Source organism: Oncorhynchus tshawytscha, linkage group LG09, assembly GCF_018296145.1.
Source record: "Oncorhynchus tshawytscha isolate Ot180627B linkage group LG09, Otsh_v2.0, whole genome shotgun sequence".
Lineage (NCBI taxonomy): Eukaryota > Metazoa > Chordata > Actinopteri > Salmoniformes > Salmonidae > Oncorhynchus > Oncorhynchus tshawytscha.
Window position 1 is genome coordinate 77,188,883 of NC_056437.1, and position 23,032 is coordinate 77,211,914.

Below are 23,032 nucleotides of genomic sequence, written 5' to 3' on the forward strand. Positions count from 1 at the left end.
ACATTTTGTGGCTAGAAATGTAACAGTTAAAATATATATATATATAATTTACTTTCTGAAAAGGAAATTCTGATATTTGTGTTAAATAAACTATTCTTTTTTAGAAATATTAAACACATTTTGCTCAATTATTTGTTCAGTCATTTTCACAATACAACAATAATTATCATAATAAAAAACTCAATATTTTAATGATAACTCAAAGCAATATTATACAAAAGATTAATACAAATTAATACAAATTAATTTCTTAACTCAGGAGTATTTACATGAGAAGATTGTGAAACAAAAGATCTCCACAGACGTTTGTGTAGACTACATACTGTGGTGAAAGGGGATCAGGGGAGAAACTCACTCTCCTAACAACCAGAGGACCAATATTGGTAGAAAATCTACACTGACCATCCCTTTGTACAATATTAATGGTTCTCTTCTTCCCTATAAGTCCCCCCTTTGCAATCTATTCTCCACATACTCTATGGGCCCTTAAATGTAGAGGCACTCATTTTTACAGACTTTATTAAATATACAGTTCTATATTTTATATTACATACACAAAAGGCTTTGAGTTTACATGAAGTATCCTAAAACGTATGCATTTACATTGCAGTTACATACACTCATTGGCCAGTTTATTAGGTACACCCAGCTAGTTCCGAGTCAGATCCACTTTGCCTCCAGAACAGCCTGAATTATTCGGGACATGGATTCTACAAGTCAAAAATGTTCCACAGGGATGTTGGTCCATGCTGACACGATGGCATCACGCAGTTGCTACAGTTTGGACGGTGATACACCACCGTCACCAGCCTGTACTCTTGACACCAGACAGGATGGGTCGTGGGCGCCCGTTTCTGAGATACTGGATTTGGTGTGCCATGCTCAAAGTCATTTAGGTCACTCGTTTTTCCCATTCTAATGTTCAATCGAACATTAATTATATGCTTTGATGCCCGTCTGCCTGATTTATATAGCAAGCCACAGCCAGGTGACTAACAGTCAGTAGGAGTGAGTGTATATGGGCACTTTGTAATTACAAAGAGTTACATACCTGTAACCGTATAACAAACCGGTATAACAGCTGTAAGTACTATGTAACAATGTAACTACCATGTAATTAAAGTGTTACATGCCTGTAACTGTATAACAAACCGGTATAACAGCTGTAAGTACTATGTAACAATGTAACTACCATGTAATTACAAAGAGTTACATACCTGTAACTGTACAACAAACCGGTATAACAGCTGTAAGTACTATGTAACAATGTAACTACCATGTAATTACAAAGTTGTACATGCCTGTAACTGTATAACAGCTGTAAGGTCTATGTAACAATGTAACTACCATGTAATTACAAAGGTTTTAGGCCACAATGTGCAGTGGGACCTAAAAAAGTATTGACATTACTCTTGAGCTCCAGGCTCTCTCTTGACTCCTGCATTTGTTAAGAATGGCTTGATTCAATCTGCTTACAGGAAGAGGCAACCACACACCAACTGCCCCTTCCACACCTTCAGAACTCACATGCAGTCAGGCATTACAGTGCTGCAGTTAAAACACTGAAGACTTCAGATGCAGTGGAACAGTGTAGAGTAGTAACAGAGTAGCTCTGACCCTCAAATGAGACATGAGCTCCCCTAAATGAGCTCACCGCTGGTTTAACCTGGTTCAGGTTCTTTCAATCGCATGCATTCTCCACCTGTCTTGCCTCTCTGATGTCTCTTTTATAACAGATGTCTCTTTCCCTTGGTGAAATGGCTGTTTGGAAGCTGGAATTATATTGTGGACAAAAGTGCACAGGTAGCTTAATGCTTTTTGAAGTGATTTGTTTGAGAATCAGATGAAAACCTCATGACTGTTAGTGTTCATGCCACATTAAAAGGTAACACATGTTTACTGTAAAAATATATCTTTACTATCGGGCCCCCTCACCAATTTTCTTTTTTTAGGAAGTCGAAAAAAAGAAAGACCCCTGAATGTCACGGAATAATTCACACTCTGGGGAAATAATACTTTTCACATGTAGGCTATATTAATTGGTTTCAGTGATCATTGTGCTCACAACCTAAATAAGTTGTGTGCATATACTGTAGCACAGGAGGTTGGTAGCACCTTAATTGGGGAGGACGGGCTCGTGGTAATGGCTGGAGTGGAATTAGTGGAATGGTATCAAATACATCAAACATGGTTTCCTTGTGTTTGATGCCATTCCATTCACGCAGTTCCAGCCATTATTATGAGCCGTCCTCCCCTCAGCAGCCTCCACTGTACTGCAGGTTACACTCCAAGCTTCTTGTCACGAGCAAGACATCACATCCAGGCAAAGGGAACATTCTCACAATTTCAATCATGTGCTGCTCTTCAAGCAATTGCATAATGTGACAGCAATTACATTGTCATCAGACCAAACTAAAAAAAGACATTCAAAATGACATAACAATGTCCTTGTTGGTGCTTATGCAATACAAACCAGTTTTTCCAAAACCAGTCATATAAAAAATACATTTCAATTAAGCCAATTTCCAAAGAGGGATTTCAACTTGTCCATTCGCTGCCACTTCTTGTCCTTCAGAGAAAACATCAGCTACACTTTGAATGTGTAGAATAGATCATAAAGCTCACACTAAAAACAGAGGTTATTCTACCTCATCAGGTTCTTCAGTAGAAGGGGAAATAGAGGGACTGATCTGTACTTAAAATCTTAGTGCTAAAAAGGAAAGGGAGTGCATATGAAGCATAGGGAGGTTGGAGGAGAGTCAGGAGACACTCCCAACTATCACAATCCAGACCTGCATCTGACAGCTGAATGAGTTGTGACCAGCCCCACAACCACCTCAACCACTTGGTCTCTCACTTAGTCTCTCAGCGGGGAAAGAGTGGCTCATCCCAATAAAGCTCGTTCTCTTAAAAGTTGATGTTTGGCTGAGACAGTTTAGTCATCGGGAGCGGAGTGTCCCGGCCGCCGTTCTGCGCTACGTTGCCATTGGGCGTGCTGCTGAGCTTGGCCTTCTTCAGGCTGTAGCGGCCCATCTTGGTGTTCTTGTAGTAGATGGAGTAGATGAAGACGAAGATGACCGAGATGACCACGACCATGAAGGCCACGAAGCCCGCTATGAGGGGCAGGTAGTCCTCTGTGACAAGAGACACAAAACAACAAACACCCATTAATCCATCACACTCTGTTAACGTTCTGGCGCCACCTCAGTCTGAACCATTTTCACCATCAAATAGAGAAGTGTCAATACACTGATTTATTCCTACTTCTTTCAACAGGAAAGAATAAGCACGTATTACTTAACATAATATTACATGATCCCACCAGTCAGAGTAGACCTACAACATACCGTAAGAGTGGGGACATTGCTCAACTCTAACCTTGAAATAGTCTTCTACAAGGAAACAGTCAGTGCTGAGCTAAACTGCCAAATATTCAACAACTTTACCTAACACTCTTCAATGAACGATGGATGATGCTCAGTTCTACCTACCCTCACCAGGTGCCCTTCCCAATGAGTTTGTTTCATGCCTGATTTTATATGTGTACAAAAATAAACTGTCCCCTCATCATCTCATGTTTTGCAGCTTTGGTTCAAACTCCCTCACACAACAGAGATGTACTACATGTATCTGACTACAGAACGTGGCAGGAGGAGAGCAGTTCAGAAACCAGTAACTAAGAGGTTTTGGATTGGTCAACAGGTAAAGGACATATGAGAAAAACTGCATAGTTAAAAGCTATTAATACAATTTGTTCAGAGAACATCAATCAGTCAACCAAAGAATAACAGACACAGAGAGAGAAAGGAGACCAGATAGATGGGAGGAGGAAGCAGACCAGCAAGAAGAAAACGGTCTACAAGACATTCATAAACAGTAAATAATGGGTTACTAAAGGGTTTAATGCACTTTAATAAAGGTTTGAATACCATTTAAAACCACCTCTACCACAATGAAGCTCGTCTCCACAATGTTGGTGGCGGTGCAGTTGTAGAGCCCTGCCTCAAAGACAGTCAGGTTGCCTCCCGCCTCACTGACATGCTTCGCTGGGTCATAGACCCACTTTATCCTGGGCTGTGGGTAACCCTCAGCCTCACACACTAACTCCTCAGGATAGCCCCTGAACACAGGTATCCTCACCGGCAGTCGAGATGCATTGATGCATGGCTTATCTTAGCGAGAGAGAGGGAGTAAAAAGGCAGGTGGTGAAAATATGAAAACACATTTCTTGAATGAATTACTGCAGTGAAGGAAACAAACACAATTGTAAGTTTGATTATTTTCTTCTAACATTAAAAGACAGTGGAGTGAGACTTCACCGTCGAACATTACGCACTTACGGAATGTGCATGGAGCTAATGTATTATCACACGTTATACAACGTTAGCATGGTTTGTATATATGAACAGTTCTCAGCAACTCACAGTGTACAGTAATGCTGAGAGGTTCTGATGTCACTGTATGCTGTGGTCCCTCTGGTCCCAGGTCCAGTTCTGCTCTACATCTATACTGAGCTCCATCATCATCTCTACTGGGGCTGATCATCAGAGTATCTGACACATCCACTGGTGTCTTACTGACAGTATTGTAAGTTACATTATCTAAGGGTTCATTCCCTTTGTACCACTTCACAACCAGGTTCTGTAGAGGAGCGATGTTCTGGATGTCACACTGCAGCTGGTACTTTGTCCCCTCCACCATGGGACCAGAGTGTCTCAGAACAGAGATGGAGACACTGTCTGGAGTCTCTGTGGAAGACAATTTTCAGACTTATTAGTGTTTCAAGACGAAAACCAACCTTTAAAAACAACTAGAAGTTCATACAAAACAGTAAAAAAAGAGACTGTAAATATGTGTAAGAGCATATGGTGAATAATAATGGTGTAACGGTTCACCAAACCCCCTCGGTAGGTGTTGCGGTTTTGGGGTCACAGATTGTTTTTTCTCTCTGTACAACAGGAACATGAAATGCCATACACAATGTTCATATAATACAATATACAGTATAATATATTATACCAGCCAGATATAGAGGATACCCCTTACAGATAGAGACATTGTTCTTCTGACAGAGAATGAGGAAGACTGCATCTTCACTTACTGTATACTGTGATGTGCAGAGGCTTACTGCATCTTCCAATCCCCTGAAAGGTTGCCTTACAACCAGGCCTTATGTCCCAGTCTAGGAGTTCCAAAACACTCCAGGTAGTGTCATTGACAACTTCTGGACCTGTGGTCCAGTAGATCTCTTCAACACTGGTTGTGTTTCTGCACGACACTGAGATTGGAGATCCATATTTCACAACCACACTCTCAGGGATCAGTTTGATAGGACATACCGGCTCCGCTCCTTACAGAGTTAGGAGAAAAGAGAGATAAGGAATTACATCATTTAAATACCTGATAATATCCAACAATAAATCACATCATATTTCAATGAGCAGCAGCAAAAAAGGTAAAGGGTGGTCAAATGTCACATACAGCTGAAAGCCGCCAGTGACTCAGTAGACCAAAATACAGGAAAATGAGCCAGGAAGGATACACTTCCTTCACAAAAATGGACTTTTTTTTGCATCTCATTCTTTAGTGGAGCTTTTATGTCACTCTCCCTTCCCCTAATAAGCTCCATCAATAATGTAACCCACTTCACAACTAAATAACATACTTCACATGAAGCACATCTCTACGTAACTTCAATGTAACTTCAACTAGTTAAGCTATTATTTATTCAATGAACTGGGGTTTAGTGTGTGTGTGTGTGTGTGTGTTTGCACACGCATTTCCGTGGTTCTTTAACACTATTGCTGGATTAAGGAATATGACTAAAATACCTAGGAATAGTATTTCTATACATGATGTTGACTCTCAGAATCAGAGAGCACAGAGCCAGGTTATGGCAAATAAGCCCATGTCTACCTTTGTAGCCTATTTCATCTCAACAATGTGCGTCTACTAGTGTGGTATTTTTTCCTCATCATATTTTAGAATAAACAAAATAAAGTTGTCAGACAATTTGTATGACGATGAGCACGTTAACATGTTCTATAGTGGACACCACCGATCACTTCCCGTTCAGTGCGCTACAAAAACTTACTTGATTCTGATCCATTCAACAGCGACAATAGTTCCAAAGTCAAAGCCAATGAAATAAGGCGATTTAGGTACAAATCCTTCATTGCCTGAGCTCGAGGCTTTGTAAGCCCCCTGGATGTCTATCGGCCCGTTATTTAGCAGCCTCTGAATATATATATATTCGAGTGCTTTTCTCTAGTTCATTGGAAGTTACAGCCGAGCGGCGCCGAATTGTTGACTTATTTAACGAAAGTGCAGCCAGCACAGCACATTCACTCTATCCCTCAACTCCACTCCCTCTTAAATATAATGGAAAACAACCCTCCCCCACAAGCACCAGGCCGTTTCTAAATGTGTTATTCTATTATGGAACGAGAAACCACATCAATAGCCTAGATAGGCTATACATAACGACATTTCAGAAAGCAGAGATTAATTTGGGAAAACAAAGCTGTAGGCATACTGTTTTTTTTTCTCTCCAGTAAAATACTGGTTGAGCTCAGTTTTATTCCTGGTATTAAAAGGGACAGTCCAGTAATATTGATTTCAATGCATGTTCCTCATCATATTTGCTGTCACGAAATTGTGATAGTATCATATTATAATAGACTATCATATCCAAATGCGTCACTGAACAATGACATAATGTCCAGTAGGCATAAGCAAAGATGACAAATGCAACTGTGAATACAGCACATAGAGTGTCCCCCTTACTATGTAAAGCGCTTTAAGCATCCGGACAGGCAAAATCCAATAATTCATTATAATTGGTGAAGGTCTTACCTCTGACAGAGACCCTGGCTATTTTAAAGACCTTTCCCAGTGTATTACTGGCGTGGCATGTGTAATTCCCAATGTTCTCCCCTGTGGTCTGCTCGATGGTCAGTAGGGACCCCCCATCATTGTTCCTCAATTTCACGTTGGGAGCCCGGTGATAAGTCCAGGAGTACTCTGGCCGGGGGTTCCCATCTGAGGAGCAATTCAGCCCAGTAGGGGAACCAACATCAACTTCTGTGTCCCTCAGCTCCAGAATGTTCTGTGGTGGGACTGGAGGCACGAGAGTGGCATGAGCATAATAAGACCAAAATACAACAGACAATGATATAGAAAATATAAATATGGACAGAAGACCTGGGTTCAAAGAGTATTTTACATTTACATTAAAATACTTTGCATATTTGCTTGGGCCTGTCTGGATTGCTACATGGGTGGGGTTTGGACTTTTGGGACTATTACATTGATTCCATTGCACAGATAAGCTCAATCAAGCACAGCTAAATCAATTCAAAGATGTTAAACACTGTGTATTGTACCAAATGACCTCAGGTACAGGATAACCCTCAACAGTGCAGCTCAGGTTATGGGTTGTGTACTCAGCTATGCTGTAATAGTTTGGGCATTCAATAAGTATAGTAACAGTATTGGGGGAAATGACAGAGACCTTTCAGCAGGCTGTTAAATTAACAGTACAATGAAGGCTAATAGAAAGTTAGGAGAGACAAAAACACATGCAAATTGCTGTTGTGATCGTTTGGAATTTTGGATTTGTTTGAACACACTAATAGTCCGTACCCGACTACCCAAAATGCTACACCACTCCCACAGATGTTAGTTTCTCCTCCGCAATAAGTCTTGATCTGACTACCTCCCCGACGATTTGAGGAACGCAAATATATTCTAACTATTCTGATTGGTCCCAGAAACCAATGGGTTGGGCCAGAGCCAGAACACGTGGGTAAAGCGATGTTTTGAATATTGTTCATTGGCTTTGATACTCTGATTGGTTAGAGCTGAGCCAATCGCTGATTACTTTGTAGAACACCCCTCATTTTGACGTCACTACAAACGACTTCAACAATGGCAGTTTTAGATGGAAGTTTGTAGCGAACATAGAGCAGTGGAAGAATTCAGTTTGAGTTGTCAGGCAATATGTCAGACAAAAATAATGACTGCCTTCCCCTTTAAGATGAGCCATCACAAGCTGTCATCCAGGCAGAACTACAGTTCCCCTCAGTCAGCACTCCCCACATCCTGCCGCTAGTTGCAATGGGTGCAGCAACCAAGGACTTCACAGCTGTTTTGGCTGATGACAGTTTTGCCATTGATACAGACTACAGGCACTGCAGACTGACGTTAACATCAAACAAAAGGGTCAATGACATCACTTTAGGATCGTTTGAAGAATGTGAAATGAAATAGTCCCTTAGGCCCAAAACACTTCCATTTTTTTGTTTCTACCGGGTTGCACTGACCTGTAAATTGTCCCGGGTCTGAATTAGTCCCTTGTTAGAAGGAGAGGATGAAAACCAGAAGTGCTTCGGCACTCCAGGACCAACATTGAACAGCCCCGCAGGGCCACCAACCCCAAAAAGAAAACAAAAAGACTTACAGTAAACAGCAAAATGAAGAGTCTGTGATGAGAGGACAGAGGCTAGTGGTCCCTTCGGTCCCAGGTCCAGCTCTGCCTCACATCTGTACTTTACTTCATCCTCAAATCTCCTGGGGGTGATGTTAAGCGTGGAGAACACATCCACTGGGATCCTCGTGGAGTTATGAAATGTTTCAGTTTTTACAGTTTCATTCCCTTTGTACCACTTCACAACCAGGCTCCGTAAAGGAGCGACGTTCTGGATGTCACACTGCAGCTGGTACTCTGTCCCCTCCACCATGGGACCAGAGTGGCTCTGAGGAGAGACGGAGACGCTGCCTGGAGTCTCTAGAGACAAAATAGTTATATATAGTGAGAGAAAAAAACAATTGTTTTCACTGACAAAACTCAGTACAAGACACAAAAGAAAAACAACTTACTGTATAGAATGACAGGGAACTTTTTCAAACACTGCTCTCCATCTTTTTGTGTGAGGTAGCATACAGGTTGTATTGTCCAGTCTGTCAAATTCTCCACATTCCAGATGACATAGTTGACCTCTTTTAAAGCTGTACCTCCTAATGTGGCCTCCCAGCCCATCCCCTCATAGTCTATGGATGTTGTGCTGCAGTTGACCGAGACTGAGTCTCCATATCTCACCACCAATGTGAGAGGGTTGAGCTCAATAGGACAGGCGGCATGTGTAGGCCCACCTACAGGTCAGACCACATGACAGAGACCATAATCAGCTCATTTGCATTCTCAAGCAGACATACTGTTTCTTTAAACATAAACGATCCCAAGTCTAAGCCTAGAATGCAGAATGGTAAACTAACAAGAGGTTAAAATTAGTTGCCTTTTTCAGAAGGCAGTTTCTAATCAGTAATCAAAATAGGAAAAAAGGTTACAACGTAGTATATTGGACAAAGACATAACCATTAAGACAAAACAAGTAGACATTTTGTGTAATGTCACAATCTTTACTGCGAGCTACAGATTTTATCCGCTACTACATTGCCCTCTCCTGGTTATTCCAAAACGTGTTATTGGTTCTTAGTTTCTCTCTTTGGCCACTATGAAATACGATCCAGTTATTGCGGATTTTAATGCGAACCAAGGCGGGCTATTGTTCTTATCCCTCTTAAAACTGGAATGTCAAATATTTTGGCGTCATCTGTGTTCCTATTCTGCTTGAAATTCTTACATTTTTCAATAACGGTATAACAGAACTAACTTTACCTGCGATCCAGAGAAGTAACGGAAACCCAAGAAAAATCCGACTAAATATTATTTCACACATTTTATATTAAAACTAATGTTTCATTCCCAGAAAGACGTAGAAAATGTAGGTTTTCCTTGTGGTCAGTGTCTGATGTCCAAATGTCCAGTCCCCACATGCACACAGCCCAACTCTTCAACAGGTCAGTTGTCTCACGTTATATTTTGGCTCTGTATTGAATTACAAGAACAGGACCGAAAAATAGTGAGAAGTCACGTGCTCTTTACTGGAAGACCCCTTTGAACGATTTCAACCATCAAGCGCAAGAAACCGATCAATGTAACTTTAGGGAATTTCCATGGAACTGGACCCGGCACCTCGTTTTGGACTGTTTCATTCTGGAACCCATTTGCAAGGATGCGGTAGCTCTCTTTTATCATACATAATTTCCATTGTTTGCGATGTAAAAATGATAGTAAAAGCAATCAGAGTTCATTCAAGTTGCCTGCTGTGTATTTATCCTGCATCTAAAAAAGGGCCGGACAGAGTTTATGGTTTGCGCAACATTGTATGGCCTATAGACCAACGCGTGGCGATTGTTGTAGTTAAAAAAATAATTGCGCCTGTATCTCTCATAGAACTAGAATGACATTCACTTTCTGTGATCTCTCTCCCTCTGCTCTGACAGGCATGAGCCTGCAACTGTCATCTCTCCAGTGTTGCTCTTCATCATTTCTTTCACCGCTGATACATTGAAATACATTTGCCAAAATTATAGAATTACTGTTGTCTGTTCAGAAAGAAATGAAACAATTCAGAGAACTACACCAGTAATAGGCATATAATTTAGCCAAAACTAAAAAGATATGAAATATGACAAGTTAGAGATTTAAATAGCAATATTCATTTTTTTTCTGAAAGGCTATATGTCTAAGCATCTGAGGTCACCAGCTCACAGTTTGACACCCACTCACTAGCATTAGACAATGTGATGCAGTGTTTGTGTTCTTCCATTTCAAACAAAATTAACAGTTCCATCAGATTTAAATAAGTCATTTGTCTTTTAATTTTGTTGTGTATATTATTTATTTCAGGGGAACAGTCGCTCAATTGATTGCATCGATTTAATTTCAGAATATTTATATTTATGTTTTTATTATCATTTTTCATAGTGTTGAAATTAGCACAGTAGTGCGGAATCTGTGTGCATTCTAGAATTAACTGTTATTTCCAGCTTCTCTCTGCACTTTCCTGTCTATTTATGAGACTCGTGGAAAGTACTAAATATCTTGGTCATGTGATGTGTGCTCTGGTAGAGTGGATGCAGAACTGAGTGGTGAAGTGGTGATGATATAATAAGTCATCAGATGAGGGGGAGGTAGTGGGCGGTGGGATGGCTCCATCCACAAATAACATCTCTGTTGACTTAGACTGATATTTAGTTAGAATAGAGATGTTGAGAACACAGAAATGCCTCACTATCTTACACACTATACAGGCTTTATAGCAACCCACAGGTGGGCAAGTGCAGGTGGGAAGACACTCAAGAGCTCCATCCAATCAAAAGGATCTGTATCTGCTACACGTCTGAATGGGTCCCTCGGTCTAGTCACAGTAGCCGTCTGGACTAGTACAATGGAATTATTTAGCTAAAGCTCAAGCCTTTTAGATGATTTATTAGCCCTACATCATCCATCAGCCCAGGTTTTGTCTGTGTTTAATAGATACGGTGAGGATAAGTCATACCAGGGGATCAGAACAAGAGGAGTATTTACAAAATACCAGCTGCTGCTATTTCTAAGCAGAGTTCTAGACTTGAGTTAGGGTCAGAGGCTGTTCTAACTAGTTGTCAGAGAAAGGGGAGGTGAAGGGAGAGGAGAGACAAAGTTATATACAGGGGAGGACTGGACTCCCCATAAGAACAAACAGTGTGTTCTTGTTGTAAAAACAAGTGTTTGAATTCCAGTCATGTCTCTGACACACTCCCTATTCAATAGTGCTCTCATACTGTAGTGCTCTCAAGACATTCTGAGTCTGTGTTATATGTCCTACATCCACATGTAAAGTCTCTAGTCAATGTCCAAAAACGCTATAGAAAGTTCATACACAGACACTCAATGTGAACAATAGTATTCAATGTAAATGGATAGATCAAAGATATTGTTATTGACCACCAGCCAAAAGGAAACTTTAATCTCCACACAGGGGCTCTGCATATCTAAGCAACAAGGTCAAAGGCAAAGTAAATAGTTACCAAATGGGACAGACATTTTCAGAGCTGTAGCTGAGGAAACCAACACTCAGCTTTCCTCCCACTGCCCTTTGTCAGCCCTGTGTATGTTTTGATACTTTACCTCCAGAGATCCTGTAGCTCCCCCGTATGTACGTTAAAGCAGAGAGACCTGGAGGGAGTTGACACGTTGCATTTTGGGTCAGACCTCAAACAGTTCAGTTTCCTGTGGATCGAAGGTTCAGTTTGCTCCTCAGTGTACTCAGATGTTTCAGAGAGCGACATGTCAAACCAACACAAATACACTAGAGGATTTGAAACACAGTAGCTTTTCTTTGAGTGTTCATCCCACACATGACTTCCTCTTAAGATGACACTTTCATTCCTTTTAGCAACTTTGACACCAGAACACGTGGAAACAGTGCCGCATTTGCAGGACAGTACATCCCTGCTGGCAACATAAAAAGAACAGAGAACGCACCAGACAAATGAATACACTAACACAGAGGATAACAGTACAGTGTGTTCCAGAAGGTAGAAATTGGGGAAAAGGAAAATGTTGGCACCCTCTTTACACTGTTTCTGAAATGTAGAATGTGGCCCCTTGTCCCCTGTGTCCCTCTGACAGTGTATTCATCTATTCACCCTTCTGCAGGCCTATCCCATTCCATTTCTCTCTCCTCACTGTTTCATTGCTCTCTGTGCCCCTCAGTATCTACATGGTGTGTGTGTGTGTGCGCGTGCATGCGCGTGCGTGTGTGCGCACAGTCAGTGTGTGTCCCACTCCAAGGCCAGCCTCTGATAGCTTTGTAATGCTTTGAAACAGGACACTGATGGCGTGACCTTGTACCCTGTTGACAAACTAATGACCACGTCAGCTTTGGTGACCAGACTGTATTCTCTCACACTTCTGAGTACAGTCAACAGTCTCGTTGTTAACACAGTTCAGTAAGCTGTTTAAAAGTGTAAAATATAGCAAGTAAAAAATGGTTACATTTTGTGGAGCACATTAAAACAATATGGTTGTTGTTCATTTAATCCCTGACGCAAACCTCTGAAATATGATCATGTAGAATACATGAGCTCAACAAATGCCCCTCTGTGTCTACACATTCTTCATGGGGCTACTGGAATTTAGAAGCCATTCCCATAGCTTGCCAATTAGAATAAAGCCTGGTGAGTAAGTGGGTTGGGTACACTCTGAATAGGGGATATTTTCCTAAACAGTATTTAGAGTAGATTTTATATAGAGCATTTGCCACTCACTCCCTCATTATACAATTGAAAGTGGGTTTCTAACTAAACACCTACAACAATGAATCAGGGTTCGTGAAACGCACATTCTCAGAACACACACTCACAAACACGTTTACTCATGCTCTATGTTGAGTCCTGAGTTTTAGAAAGATAAAAACATTTCAAGGGAATTCTCCTCCCAATTTAACCCTGACCTGTCAGCTGCCCCAGACTGGTCTCATAGACTAGACGTAACATAGTTAACGTCAAAGCTAGGACACTCAAATTACTATGATATGTTACGTTTGGTACGGTTACATAAGATTGTAGGTTACTTATGACAAAAACGAAAGGATGATAGGTGGGCGTATAAAGCAAACGTCTAGCAACCCAAAGGTTGGGCATTCGAATATCATCACTTTGCATCAACTTACTACTTTTTAGCATGTTACCTAACCCTTCCTTTAACCCTAACCGTAACCCTTTAACCTAACCTTGACCCTAACCTTAAGCCTTAACCCATAGAGCTAGCTAAAGTAGTGTTAGCTGCCTAGCCATCTAGCTAACATTGGAATGGAATTGGAATTCATAACACATCATACATTTAGCAAATGTATAACATATTGTATGAATTGAATTTCGTACATATTCTATGAACTGCAATTCGTAACATATCAAACCAATTGTAATTCGTAAACTATCATACGAAATGGATGATGGACATCCACAAATGAATACTTACCATACGAAACATAACATAGTATACTAAATGGAGTGTCTCGGATTTACATAGAGAATGATATGAAATGCTCTGAGACCAGATTGCAGAAAGATGGCTGCCCAGAGGACTATAACTACTTCCATAATGTTTCTTGCCTTAAGACTCAAACTGAATTCTCCGCTGCTCTGTTTGCTACATACAGTACTACATACAGCATTTTCAAAACGCCGCTTGCCCACGTGTGTCACGAATCTGGCTCGACCCATTGCCTTCTGGGACCAATCAGAACGGTTAGAATGTGAGTGCATTCTAGAAATCATTGGGGAGGTACTCAGATCCAGACTCATAACTGAGAAGAAACTAACATCAGTGGGCATATTATTTGACTGGAGCAAGGAGTTTGGGTAGCCAGGCAATAATGATGACAACAGAACTGCAGTCTTGATCATCTGCAATGGTGTGATAGATATCAGCTAATCCTAGCTCAAATCAGTCACATACATGAATGTCCAGTAGGTCTACATGATTCACATGGCAATCATGTTAACTTTGAATAAGAATATGGCCATTAACATTTTTTATTTATTATTTTGTTTTAAAAAAGTTACCCTGTAAATGTCATTTGACATTGGTATGTCCTAGGGAGAGCACAGACAGCTGTTTTGGGCTTCTCTGATAGATTTGTCTTGGTAATAGTGAGGGGAGGCTGACGTGAGCCTGACATAGCCCCAACCTAAGTCTTATGGACTAGACAGGTTTGTCTGCGCCAATAAGGCATTTTGTGAAGTTACTTTTTTTATTGTTTTGTAAATGCTGATGTTTACAAAATACAATTACACATCTGAACCACCATCCTATTCTGTAAATAAAAGTCAACTTCTGCACTTCTGACTCCTGAAACTCTTCTGCTCTTATGCCTGCTACAAGGTTCCTATTTTACAATGATGTAAACGCTTTCTCCTGATCATTCTTTCTCTGTCACACACACCTCTCAGTGCTTATGTAAGTTAACAAATATCCTGGCCAAAACCAGTCACTTGTTTTCCCTGATTGGGTCCCATCTGGACTATGTACAGTATGTGCTCTGAGAGAAGGTATACTCTAATTCCATACAAACTGTTCTGGGAAGGATCTAACTACCCAGATGTTGCCGTTCTTTGTTTGCCAATCATCATGAGGAATAATTCAGGGAAAAAAAACTCACGAAGAGCACTTTAGCCAGCACAATGTTTGAGTATTATAAATGAAAGATTGTTTGGCTGCGTTAACACAGGCAGACAAATTCAGATTTTTTTTCCACTAATGGATCTTTTGAGGAATCAGATCAGCCCTTTTGACGATAATTGGGCAAAAGATCAGAATTGGGCTTCCTGTATAAATGCAGCCATAGAACATGAACTTGGTTCTGTCTGAACTTTTAAGAATTCTCGTAGCACATGCTGATGACTAGATGTGTTTTTTTTTTAAATCATAAAGTATACTAGAGTCACATTCCAGAAGGGTTTAGCCATTACTCCCCATATCCACTGTAAATGTGGGTGGCCGTTGATTGCTCAATTATAGACTTCCCAGTCGGGATTCATTTAAGTCGTTATCAAAGTCATTTCCACTTTTCCATTAATCTTAAAAGAAAAACCATTCAACACATTAAGAAACAATGTACATGTAACGGCTTTCTTCCTGGGAAGGAGAGGACCAAAGCGCAGTGTGGTGACTGTTCATCTTATTTAATAATAAATCCAAACTGAACACTTCAAATGACAAAATAACAAATGTGACAAAACCGAAACAGTCCTACCTGGTGCAGAGAACACAGAGACAGGAAACAACCACCCACAAAACAGGCTACCTAAATATGGTTCCCAATCAGAGACAATGACTAACACCTGCCTCTGATTGAGAACCATATCAGGCCAAACATAGAAATAGACAAACTAGACATACAACATAGAATACCCACCCAGCTCACGTCCTGACCAACACTAAACAAGGAAAACACAAAAGAACTATGGTCAGAACGTGACAGTACATTAAATAGATGGGTGGGGAACTTTCTACCCTCTGTCGTGTCTTTGGCTATGCCGGATTAAGTGATATGACATGCTATTCTATAAAATAATTTCTCCGTAATTAATATTACCTGATTGAGCTAATCATGTAAATGTAATTAACTAGAGAGTCGGGCACCATGAAATAATATTTATAGAGCTGTTATCTTCCGAATAAACTCTTAAAGACCTAGTAATATTTTACATCAAAGCAGTCAATATTAATCGTCATCTTAATTCAGTCTCATCTGAAAGTTGTAAATCCTGGGTTATCTGCACGAACCCTGGCTAACAAGTTGAATCAGCAATACAAAATTGGGTTTAATTGTTTATTTACTAAATACCTAACTAATCACACAGAATTACACATACACATATTTCAATCATAACTTGATTACAAATTACGTCATAAAGGAAAACGTTTCTAGCGGGCGGAACAGATATGACAGCTGGTTACACAAAATAAATGGGGCTGGGTTTGAGTGAAAGAGCGGGAAGACTGAGGAACAAAGGGTGAAGCTGTGCAATCGTAAATACAGTATTTTATGCATTCTAAATGACCGCCCATTTGGAAAAGGAAAATGCAATAAATATTTACACTGAGCTGCCCTTCGGTAGTTTGGTGGTAGATGGATGGCCGTGTTGCCCAACCGAGCCCTTTGTCCTTTGAAGAAGGTCTCTGCTTGTAAATTGAATACGTTGTAGTAATGTCGTTGTGTGGTAGACGGGATACACTGTCTGTTCCTTCCTAACCCTCGTTTGCAGCGGCTATTGCTAACTCAACGGCTAGGAGGTATCACTTCTGTAGTGAATAAGAGTTCAAAGTTCATACCATTCTCAACCAAAGCTCATGCTGATGTTGGCTTCGTTCTGTAGTTATTATCTGAACCATTCTGACATCGGCTTTTAATGACAATTACATGAAGTTGATGCAAAGAGTCAATATTTGCAGTGTTGACCCTTCTTTTTCAAGACCTCTGCAATTAGCCCTGGCATGCTGTCAATTAACTTATGGGCCACATCCTTACTAATGGCAGCCCATTCTTGCTTGGAGTTTGTCAGGATTTGTGTTTTTTTGTTTGTCCACCTGCCTCTTGAGGATTGACCACAAGTTCTCAATGGGATTAAGGTCTGGGGAGTTTCCTGGCCATGGACCTAAAATATCGATGTTTTGTTCCCCGAGCCACTTAGTTATCATTTTTGCCTTATGGCGAGGTGCTCCATCATGCTGAAAAAGGCATTATTCGTCACCAAACTGTTCCTGGATGGTTGGGAGAAGTTGCTTTCGGAAGATGTGTTGGTACCATTCTTTATTCATGGCTGTGTTCTTAGGAAAAATTGTGAGTGAGCCCACTCCCTTGGCTGAGAGGCAACCCCACAAATGAATGGTCTCAAGATGCTTTACTGTTGGCATGACACACGACTGATGGTAGCGCTCACCTTGTCTTCTCAGGACAAGCTTTTATCCGGATACCCCAAACAATCTGAAAGGGGATTCATCAGAGAAAATGACTTTACCCCAGTCCTCAGCAGTCCAATTCCTGTACCTTTTGCATAATATCAGTCTGTCCCTGATGTTTTTCCTGGAGAGAAGTGGCTTCTTTGCTGCCCTTCCTGACACCAGGCCATCCTCCAAAAGTATTTGCCTCACTGTGCGTGCAGATACACTCTGTACTGGTAGTGCCCCGATCTCGCAGCTGCATCAACTTTAGGAGACGGTCCTGGCGCTTGCTGGACTTTCTTGGGCGCCCTGAAGCCTCCTTCACAACAATTGAACCGCTCTCCTTGAAGTTCTTGATGATCCGATAAATGGTTGATTTCGGTGCAATCTTACTGGCAGCAATATCCTTGCCTGTGAAGCCCTTTTTGTGGAAAGCAATGATGACGGCACGTGTTTCCTTGCAGGTAACCATGGCTGACAGAGGAAAAACAATGATTCTAAGCACCACTCTCCTTTTGAAGCTTCCAGTCTGTTATTCGAACTCAATCAGCATGACAGAGTGATCTCTTGCCTTGTCCTCATCAACACTCACACCTGTGTTAACGAGAGAATCACTGACATGATGTCAGCTGGTCCTTTTGTGGCAGGGCTGAAATGCAGTGGAAATGTTTTTGGGGGATTCAGTTCATTTGCATGGCAAAGAGGGACTTTGCAATTAATTGCAATTCGTCTTATCACTCTTCATTCTGGAGTATATGCAAATTGCCATCATACAAACTGAGGCAGCAGACTATGTGAAAATTAATATTCGTGTCATTCTCAAAACTTTTGGCCACGACTGTACTTTATGAGGATATTGTAAGGGGTTAAGGGATTTTTTTTTATCAATAATGACTAATTATGTATATCAGGACTGAATAGTCAGAATACTATTATGTTACTGTATAGATGTATGCATTTTCTTTTAATCCTAGTACTGAATAGAATGTGTGTAATTATAATAAAGAATTAGAACAATGACTGTCTGTTCCTTGGTAGAAATGAATGAACTTATCGTCAGACTGGCTAGAATGCATATCTACACATGAAAACCTTGGCTCGGTCATAAATTATCTAAATTGGTGGGAGAACTATACTGCCATTGTACCGGGTGGAGAAGAGACGGGACAGTTTGAAAACTAATGATGTCATTTTCAGTTTATAACCTGTGGTAAACTGTATCGTGTTCAGTACTCTCGAGAATAAACACTACTGATTGATTTTGAGACTGGTCTCTGTCCATTTTATGCAAATAAGGGTCTTACAAATTCTTAGGAGTGGACAGAGTGTTGAATTGAATTGGTTTAATAAAACATAAAGGAATTTAATTCCTGTAACAAAGGATAGGGAGGATAGGAGATAAATTTCAGTCTCTCGATGTGCAAAACTGATAGAGACATACCCCAAGCGACTTACAGCTGTAATCGCAGCAAAAGTTGGCGCTACAAAGTATTAACTTAAGGGGGCTGAATAATTTTGCACGCCCAATTTTTCAGTTTTTGATTTGTTAAAAAAGTTTGAAATATCCAATAAATGTCGTTCCACTTCATGATTGTGTCCCACTTGTTGTTGATTCTTCACAAAAAAATACAGTTTTATATCTTTATGTTTGAAGCCTGAAATGTGGCAAAAGTTCGCAAAGTTCAAGGGGGCCGAATACTTTCGCAAGGCACTGTATGTAACAGATGTCATCACACTCTGTAACTCTCTTGCGTTGTGTTTTTAAAAAAAGGCCTGTCCAGCCAGCAGTCCTAGGTGATTGAAGCACATCAGATGTGCAGGACAACAGTATGTTGATGGCTGTAGATTTGTGATTCGTCTGTTAGCATGGAAATAACTGTGAATTAGCAGGGAGCTAATTAGAGCATGCTATCTAACTTGCTTAAAAAGCATTAACATAAAACACAAAAGCACATCCAAGGAAGCCCCCAACATTTAACAGGTACCGTACACATAATGCTTTATTTCAGAATGTGACCTACCGTTTGTATGTCAGTATCAGACTGGAAAGAGTTAGGAAGAATGTCTGTATCTTTGAAGTGACGATTGACCTGTACCCCTCGGTACCGGTACTCCCTGTATATAGCCTCCTTATTGTTATGTACATTTATTGTTTTACCTATTGATTGATTAGATTTTTTAAATTTAGTTTATTTAGTAAATATTTTATTAAATATATTTCTTGAACTGCATTGTTGGTTAAGGGCTTGTAAGTAAGCATTTCACTGTAAGGTATTCGGCAAATGTGACAAATAACATTTGACTGGGTGTATTGAAAAATCATCCTGAGTGTAATTGGTAACTTCGCCATGCTCAAAGGCAGTCTTTTCTTTTTTTTAACGCATCTATCACTTGGTGCCGTTCTTTGCGAGGCATTGGAAAACGACTAGACGGAGGGAACTTACAGATAACGGTATGTGTAAATTCAGGCTGTAACACAACAAAATGTGGAAAAAGTCAAGGGGTGTGAATACTTTCTAAAAACACAGTATAAGGTACAGTCTAATATACAGTAACTGCATTGCTTGTCGTGAAAATATAATTGGCTCTTCCAAGCACTAAGGAGTTGTCACGTTCACTGTCTTCAAACCCCATGTCATAGATGAGCCAAGGTGCAGCGTGCATGTAATTCCACATCTTTAATAAAGTGAAACCTTCACACAAAAAAAACAGGCAAACAGAAACCGACCGTGATGCAACTGTGGCGCTTGCAAACACACACAGAAAATAAATAATTACCCACAACATTAGGTGGGGAAAAAGGCTGCCTAAGTATGATTCCCAATCAGAGACAAGATAGACAGCTGCCTCTGATTGGGAACCACACGCTGCCAAAAACAAAGAAATAGAAAACATAGAATGCCCACCCAAATCACACCCTGACCTAACCAAATAGAGAAATAAAACGTCTCTCTAAGGTCAGGGCTTGACAGGAGTACATTAACATTGTTTTCAGAGGAAGTGAGTGATATAGTCTTTGGTATGAGGAAGTGTGCCCTGTTAGATTCAACAAAACTCTCATGTACTATGACTCAGTGTAATTTCTTTGAATTGCACTGAATTAAAAACTACTCCCTGTTACTCAAACTCTAATTCTAATTCTACATCCTGTGGGTTGTGGCTAATTCAATTCGAATTTCAACTCAAATTGAAATATTGATTCTTTATTTGACTGAGACGGCACTGTCAGAAAGACGCATCAATCTCAGATAAAGCATCCGAATGAGCAAAACGTCTCCCCTCTGTCGCGGTATGTGTAGACCATGTATCTGATGCTGTCTGGACAAAATGAGCATTGCATGGCATCATTTTTCTGTCCAGACAGCATCAGATCGTGACGAAGCGAGAGGGCTCGGTCACCTAATCATCACCAGTTTACAATTGGCTCATTCATCTCCCCTGTAACTATCCCCCAAGGTTAGAACACCTTTAATTGAACTACTAAACAGCACTAAAGATATATGTAACCCGATGAAAAGTATTGATTTGGATGTATGTTTAAATACTTTCACTGTGTTTTTGATACTCACATGGATGACAATACTGAAGATCTATGATGGGCAATAATATGCCTTGTGAACAATAAGATTTGAAAGAGAAGATGTATTATGACTATAAAAAAACTGTTTTGTAACCTCAAACATTATTTTAAATAAAACGGAATTAAAAAGAAGAAAAATGCTGGACTCCAAAAAACAAGTTGACATACAAAAACTTCCATGAACACTATTAAATATGTAAATCATGTTAAGTAGCCTAATAATGAATGTATTGATGTGAAAACAGATTTGTATTCATATTAATTCATGTTATGTTTGAAAAATGTGAGATCAAACTTTAATGAAGATTATTTGAAAAAAAAGCAAAGGCTGGTACTCTTGCTTCAGTTGAATTTTAACTTTTTAGATTTTTATAATTTTAAGTAAGATTTTTTATGATTAGCCATGTTGTTATTGAAATGAAACTGTTCCATGAAAATGTGCATTTCAAAATAATCATACACATGTGCAACACGCTGGTAAAACCTGACAAGACACGACGAACTGGCAACAGACAAACAGAGAACACAGATATAAATACACCGGGCAAACAGGAGACAAGGGGCTGTGAGACATACTGTATGTTTAATTCTGGACACATGAAAAGTGGGATGTATACGGAGGGAAAGGGGCAACAGAAGACGAACAGCAGAGGGGCTAAGGAATTTAGAGATCGGGAAAGGACCAATAAAATGGGGGGAATGTTTGTGGGACTCTACCCAGAGGGGCAGGTCCCGAGTGGACAGCCATACCTGCTGCCCAAGACGGTAGCAGGGAGCAGGGGTCCGGTGGCGGTCCGCCTGTCGTCGGTACCTGGAGGGTGACCCATGCTCTCTTCCAGGTACGGCGACAACGATGGACGAACACCTGGGCAGAAGGTGTGCGGACCTCTGCTTCTTGCTCCGGAAAGAGCGGTTCCTGATAACCTAGGGAACACTCAAAAGGCGAGAGACCCGTAGCAGAACAGGGAAGGGTGTTGCGAGCATATTCCAACCACACAAGTTGCTGGCTCCAGGTTGTAGGATTAGTGGAGACGAGGCAGCGAAGAGTCTTCTCCAGGTCCTGATTGGCTCTCTCTGACTGGCCGTTGGACTGGTGATGAAAACCAGAGGACAGGCTGGCCGCCAACACAATAAGGGTGCAGAACACCTTCCAGAACTGGGACGAGAACTGAGGACCGCAATAGGAGACCATGTCGACCGGCAGTTCATGGATCCGGAAGACGTGCTGCACCATGAGCCGTCTCCTTAGCTCAGGGCAACTTTGGAAGGGGAATAAAATGGGGGGCTTTGGAAAACCGGTCCACCACCGTAAGGATGGTGGTGTTGCCATCAGACCACAGGAGGCCCGTGACGAAGTCCAAGGATATATAGGACCAGGGATGGTGAGGGACAGGAAGTGGTTGAAGGAGGCCAGCCGGAGCTTGCCACTGAGTCTTGTTCTGTGCACACACAGTTCAGGCGGCAGCAAATGCAGAGACATCAGGAACTATGGTGGGCCAACAAAAACGTTGTCGGACAAAATCAGAGGTTCGACGGGAGCCAGGATGACAGGTGAGTCTCGGGGAATATGCCCATTCCAGAACAGGAGCACGGGCAGAGTCCGGCACCAACATCTGGTTAGCTGCGGAAGAGGGACGCATAAATCCAGCAGTGAGAGAGTCCTCAACATACCCTTCCATCGCTTTGGTCTCTGGACCTGACAGGGAATAAAGTCACCCCTGAGGAGGTTTAGTGCCCGGGAGAAGGTCGATGGCACAGTCATAGGGCCGATGCGGAGGAAGCGAGCCTTGCAGAAAGCCTCCCGGAAGTACTGGTATTCCGCAGGAATGGCGGAGAGGTTCAGGGCTTCTCCCCTCCCAAGCCTGCAGGAAGAAGTCACAGGGCAGGCAGCACCGACTTTAGGCAATGCACATGGCAAAACGGGCTCCAACCCAGGATAGAACCAGTAGCCCAGTCGATCAGAGAATTGTGCCTCTGGAGGCAGGAGAACCCCAAAACCGCGGGTGCATGAGGGGATTCAATGCGAAGGAACTGCATACTCTCACTGTGATTGCCCAACACTCTCAGGTAATTGGGAAACGTAATGTGGGTGAGTCTGCCAATAGAGCGCCCATCCA

At 41.2% G+C, this 23,032-nt stretch overlaps 1 protein-coding gene across 2 annotated transcripts; it reads right to left on the minus strand.

The window, feature by feature from the left end:
- Positions 1-163: 163 nt before the first annotated feature.
- Positions 164-12,173, minus strand: LOC112259196 (hemicentin-1). 2 transcript variants are annotated; one of them, XM_024433939.2, is made up of 8 exons: positions 12,014-12,173; positions 8,881-9,153; positions 8,462-8,788; positions 6,856-7,119; positions 5,102-5,350; positions 4,425-4,748; positions 3,930-4,172; positions 164-3,134 (listed from the first exon to the last, which is right to left on the minus strand). In XM_024433939.2, the coding sequence occupies exons 2-8, from the start codon at positions 9,038-9,040 to the stop codon at positions 2,908-2,910; spliced, it is 1,794 nt and encodes a 597-aa protein (XP_024289707.2). In that variant the 5' UTR covers positions 9,041-9,153; positions 12,014-12,173; the 3' UTR covers positions 164-2,907. The 2 variants fall into 2 exon arrangements, with proteins under 2 accessions (XP_024289707.2, XP_042183411.1); XM_042327477.1 differs by lacking the exon at positions 12,014-12,173 and adding an exon at positions 9,680-9,984.
- Between the last annotated feature and the right edge of the window lie 10,859 nt (positions 12,174-23,032).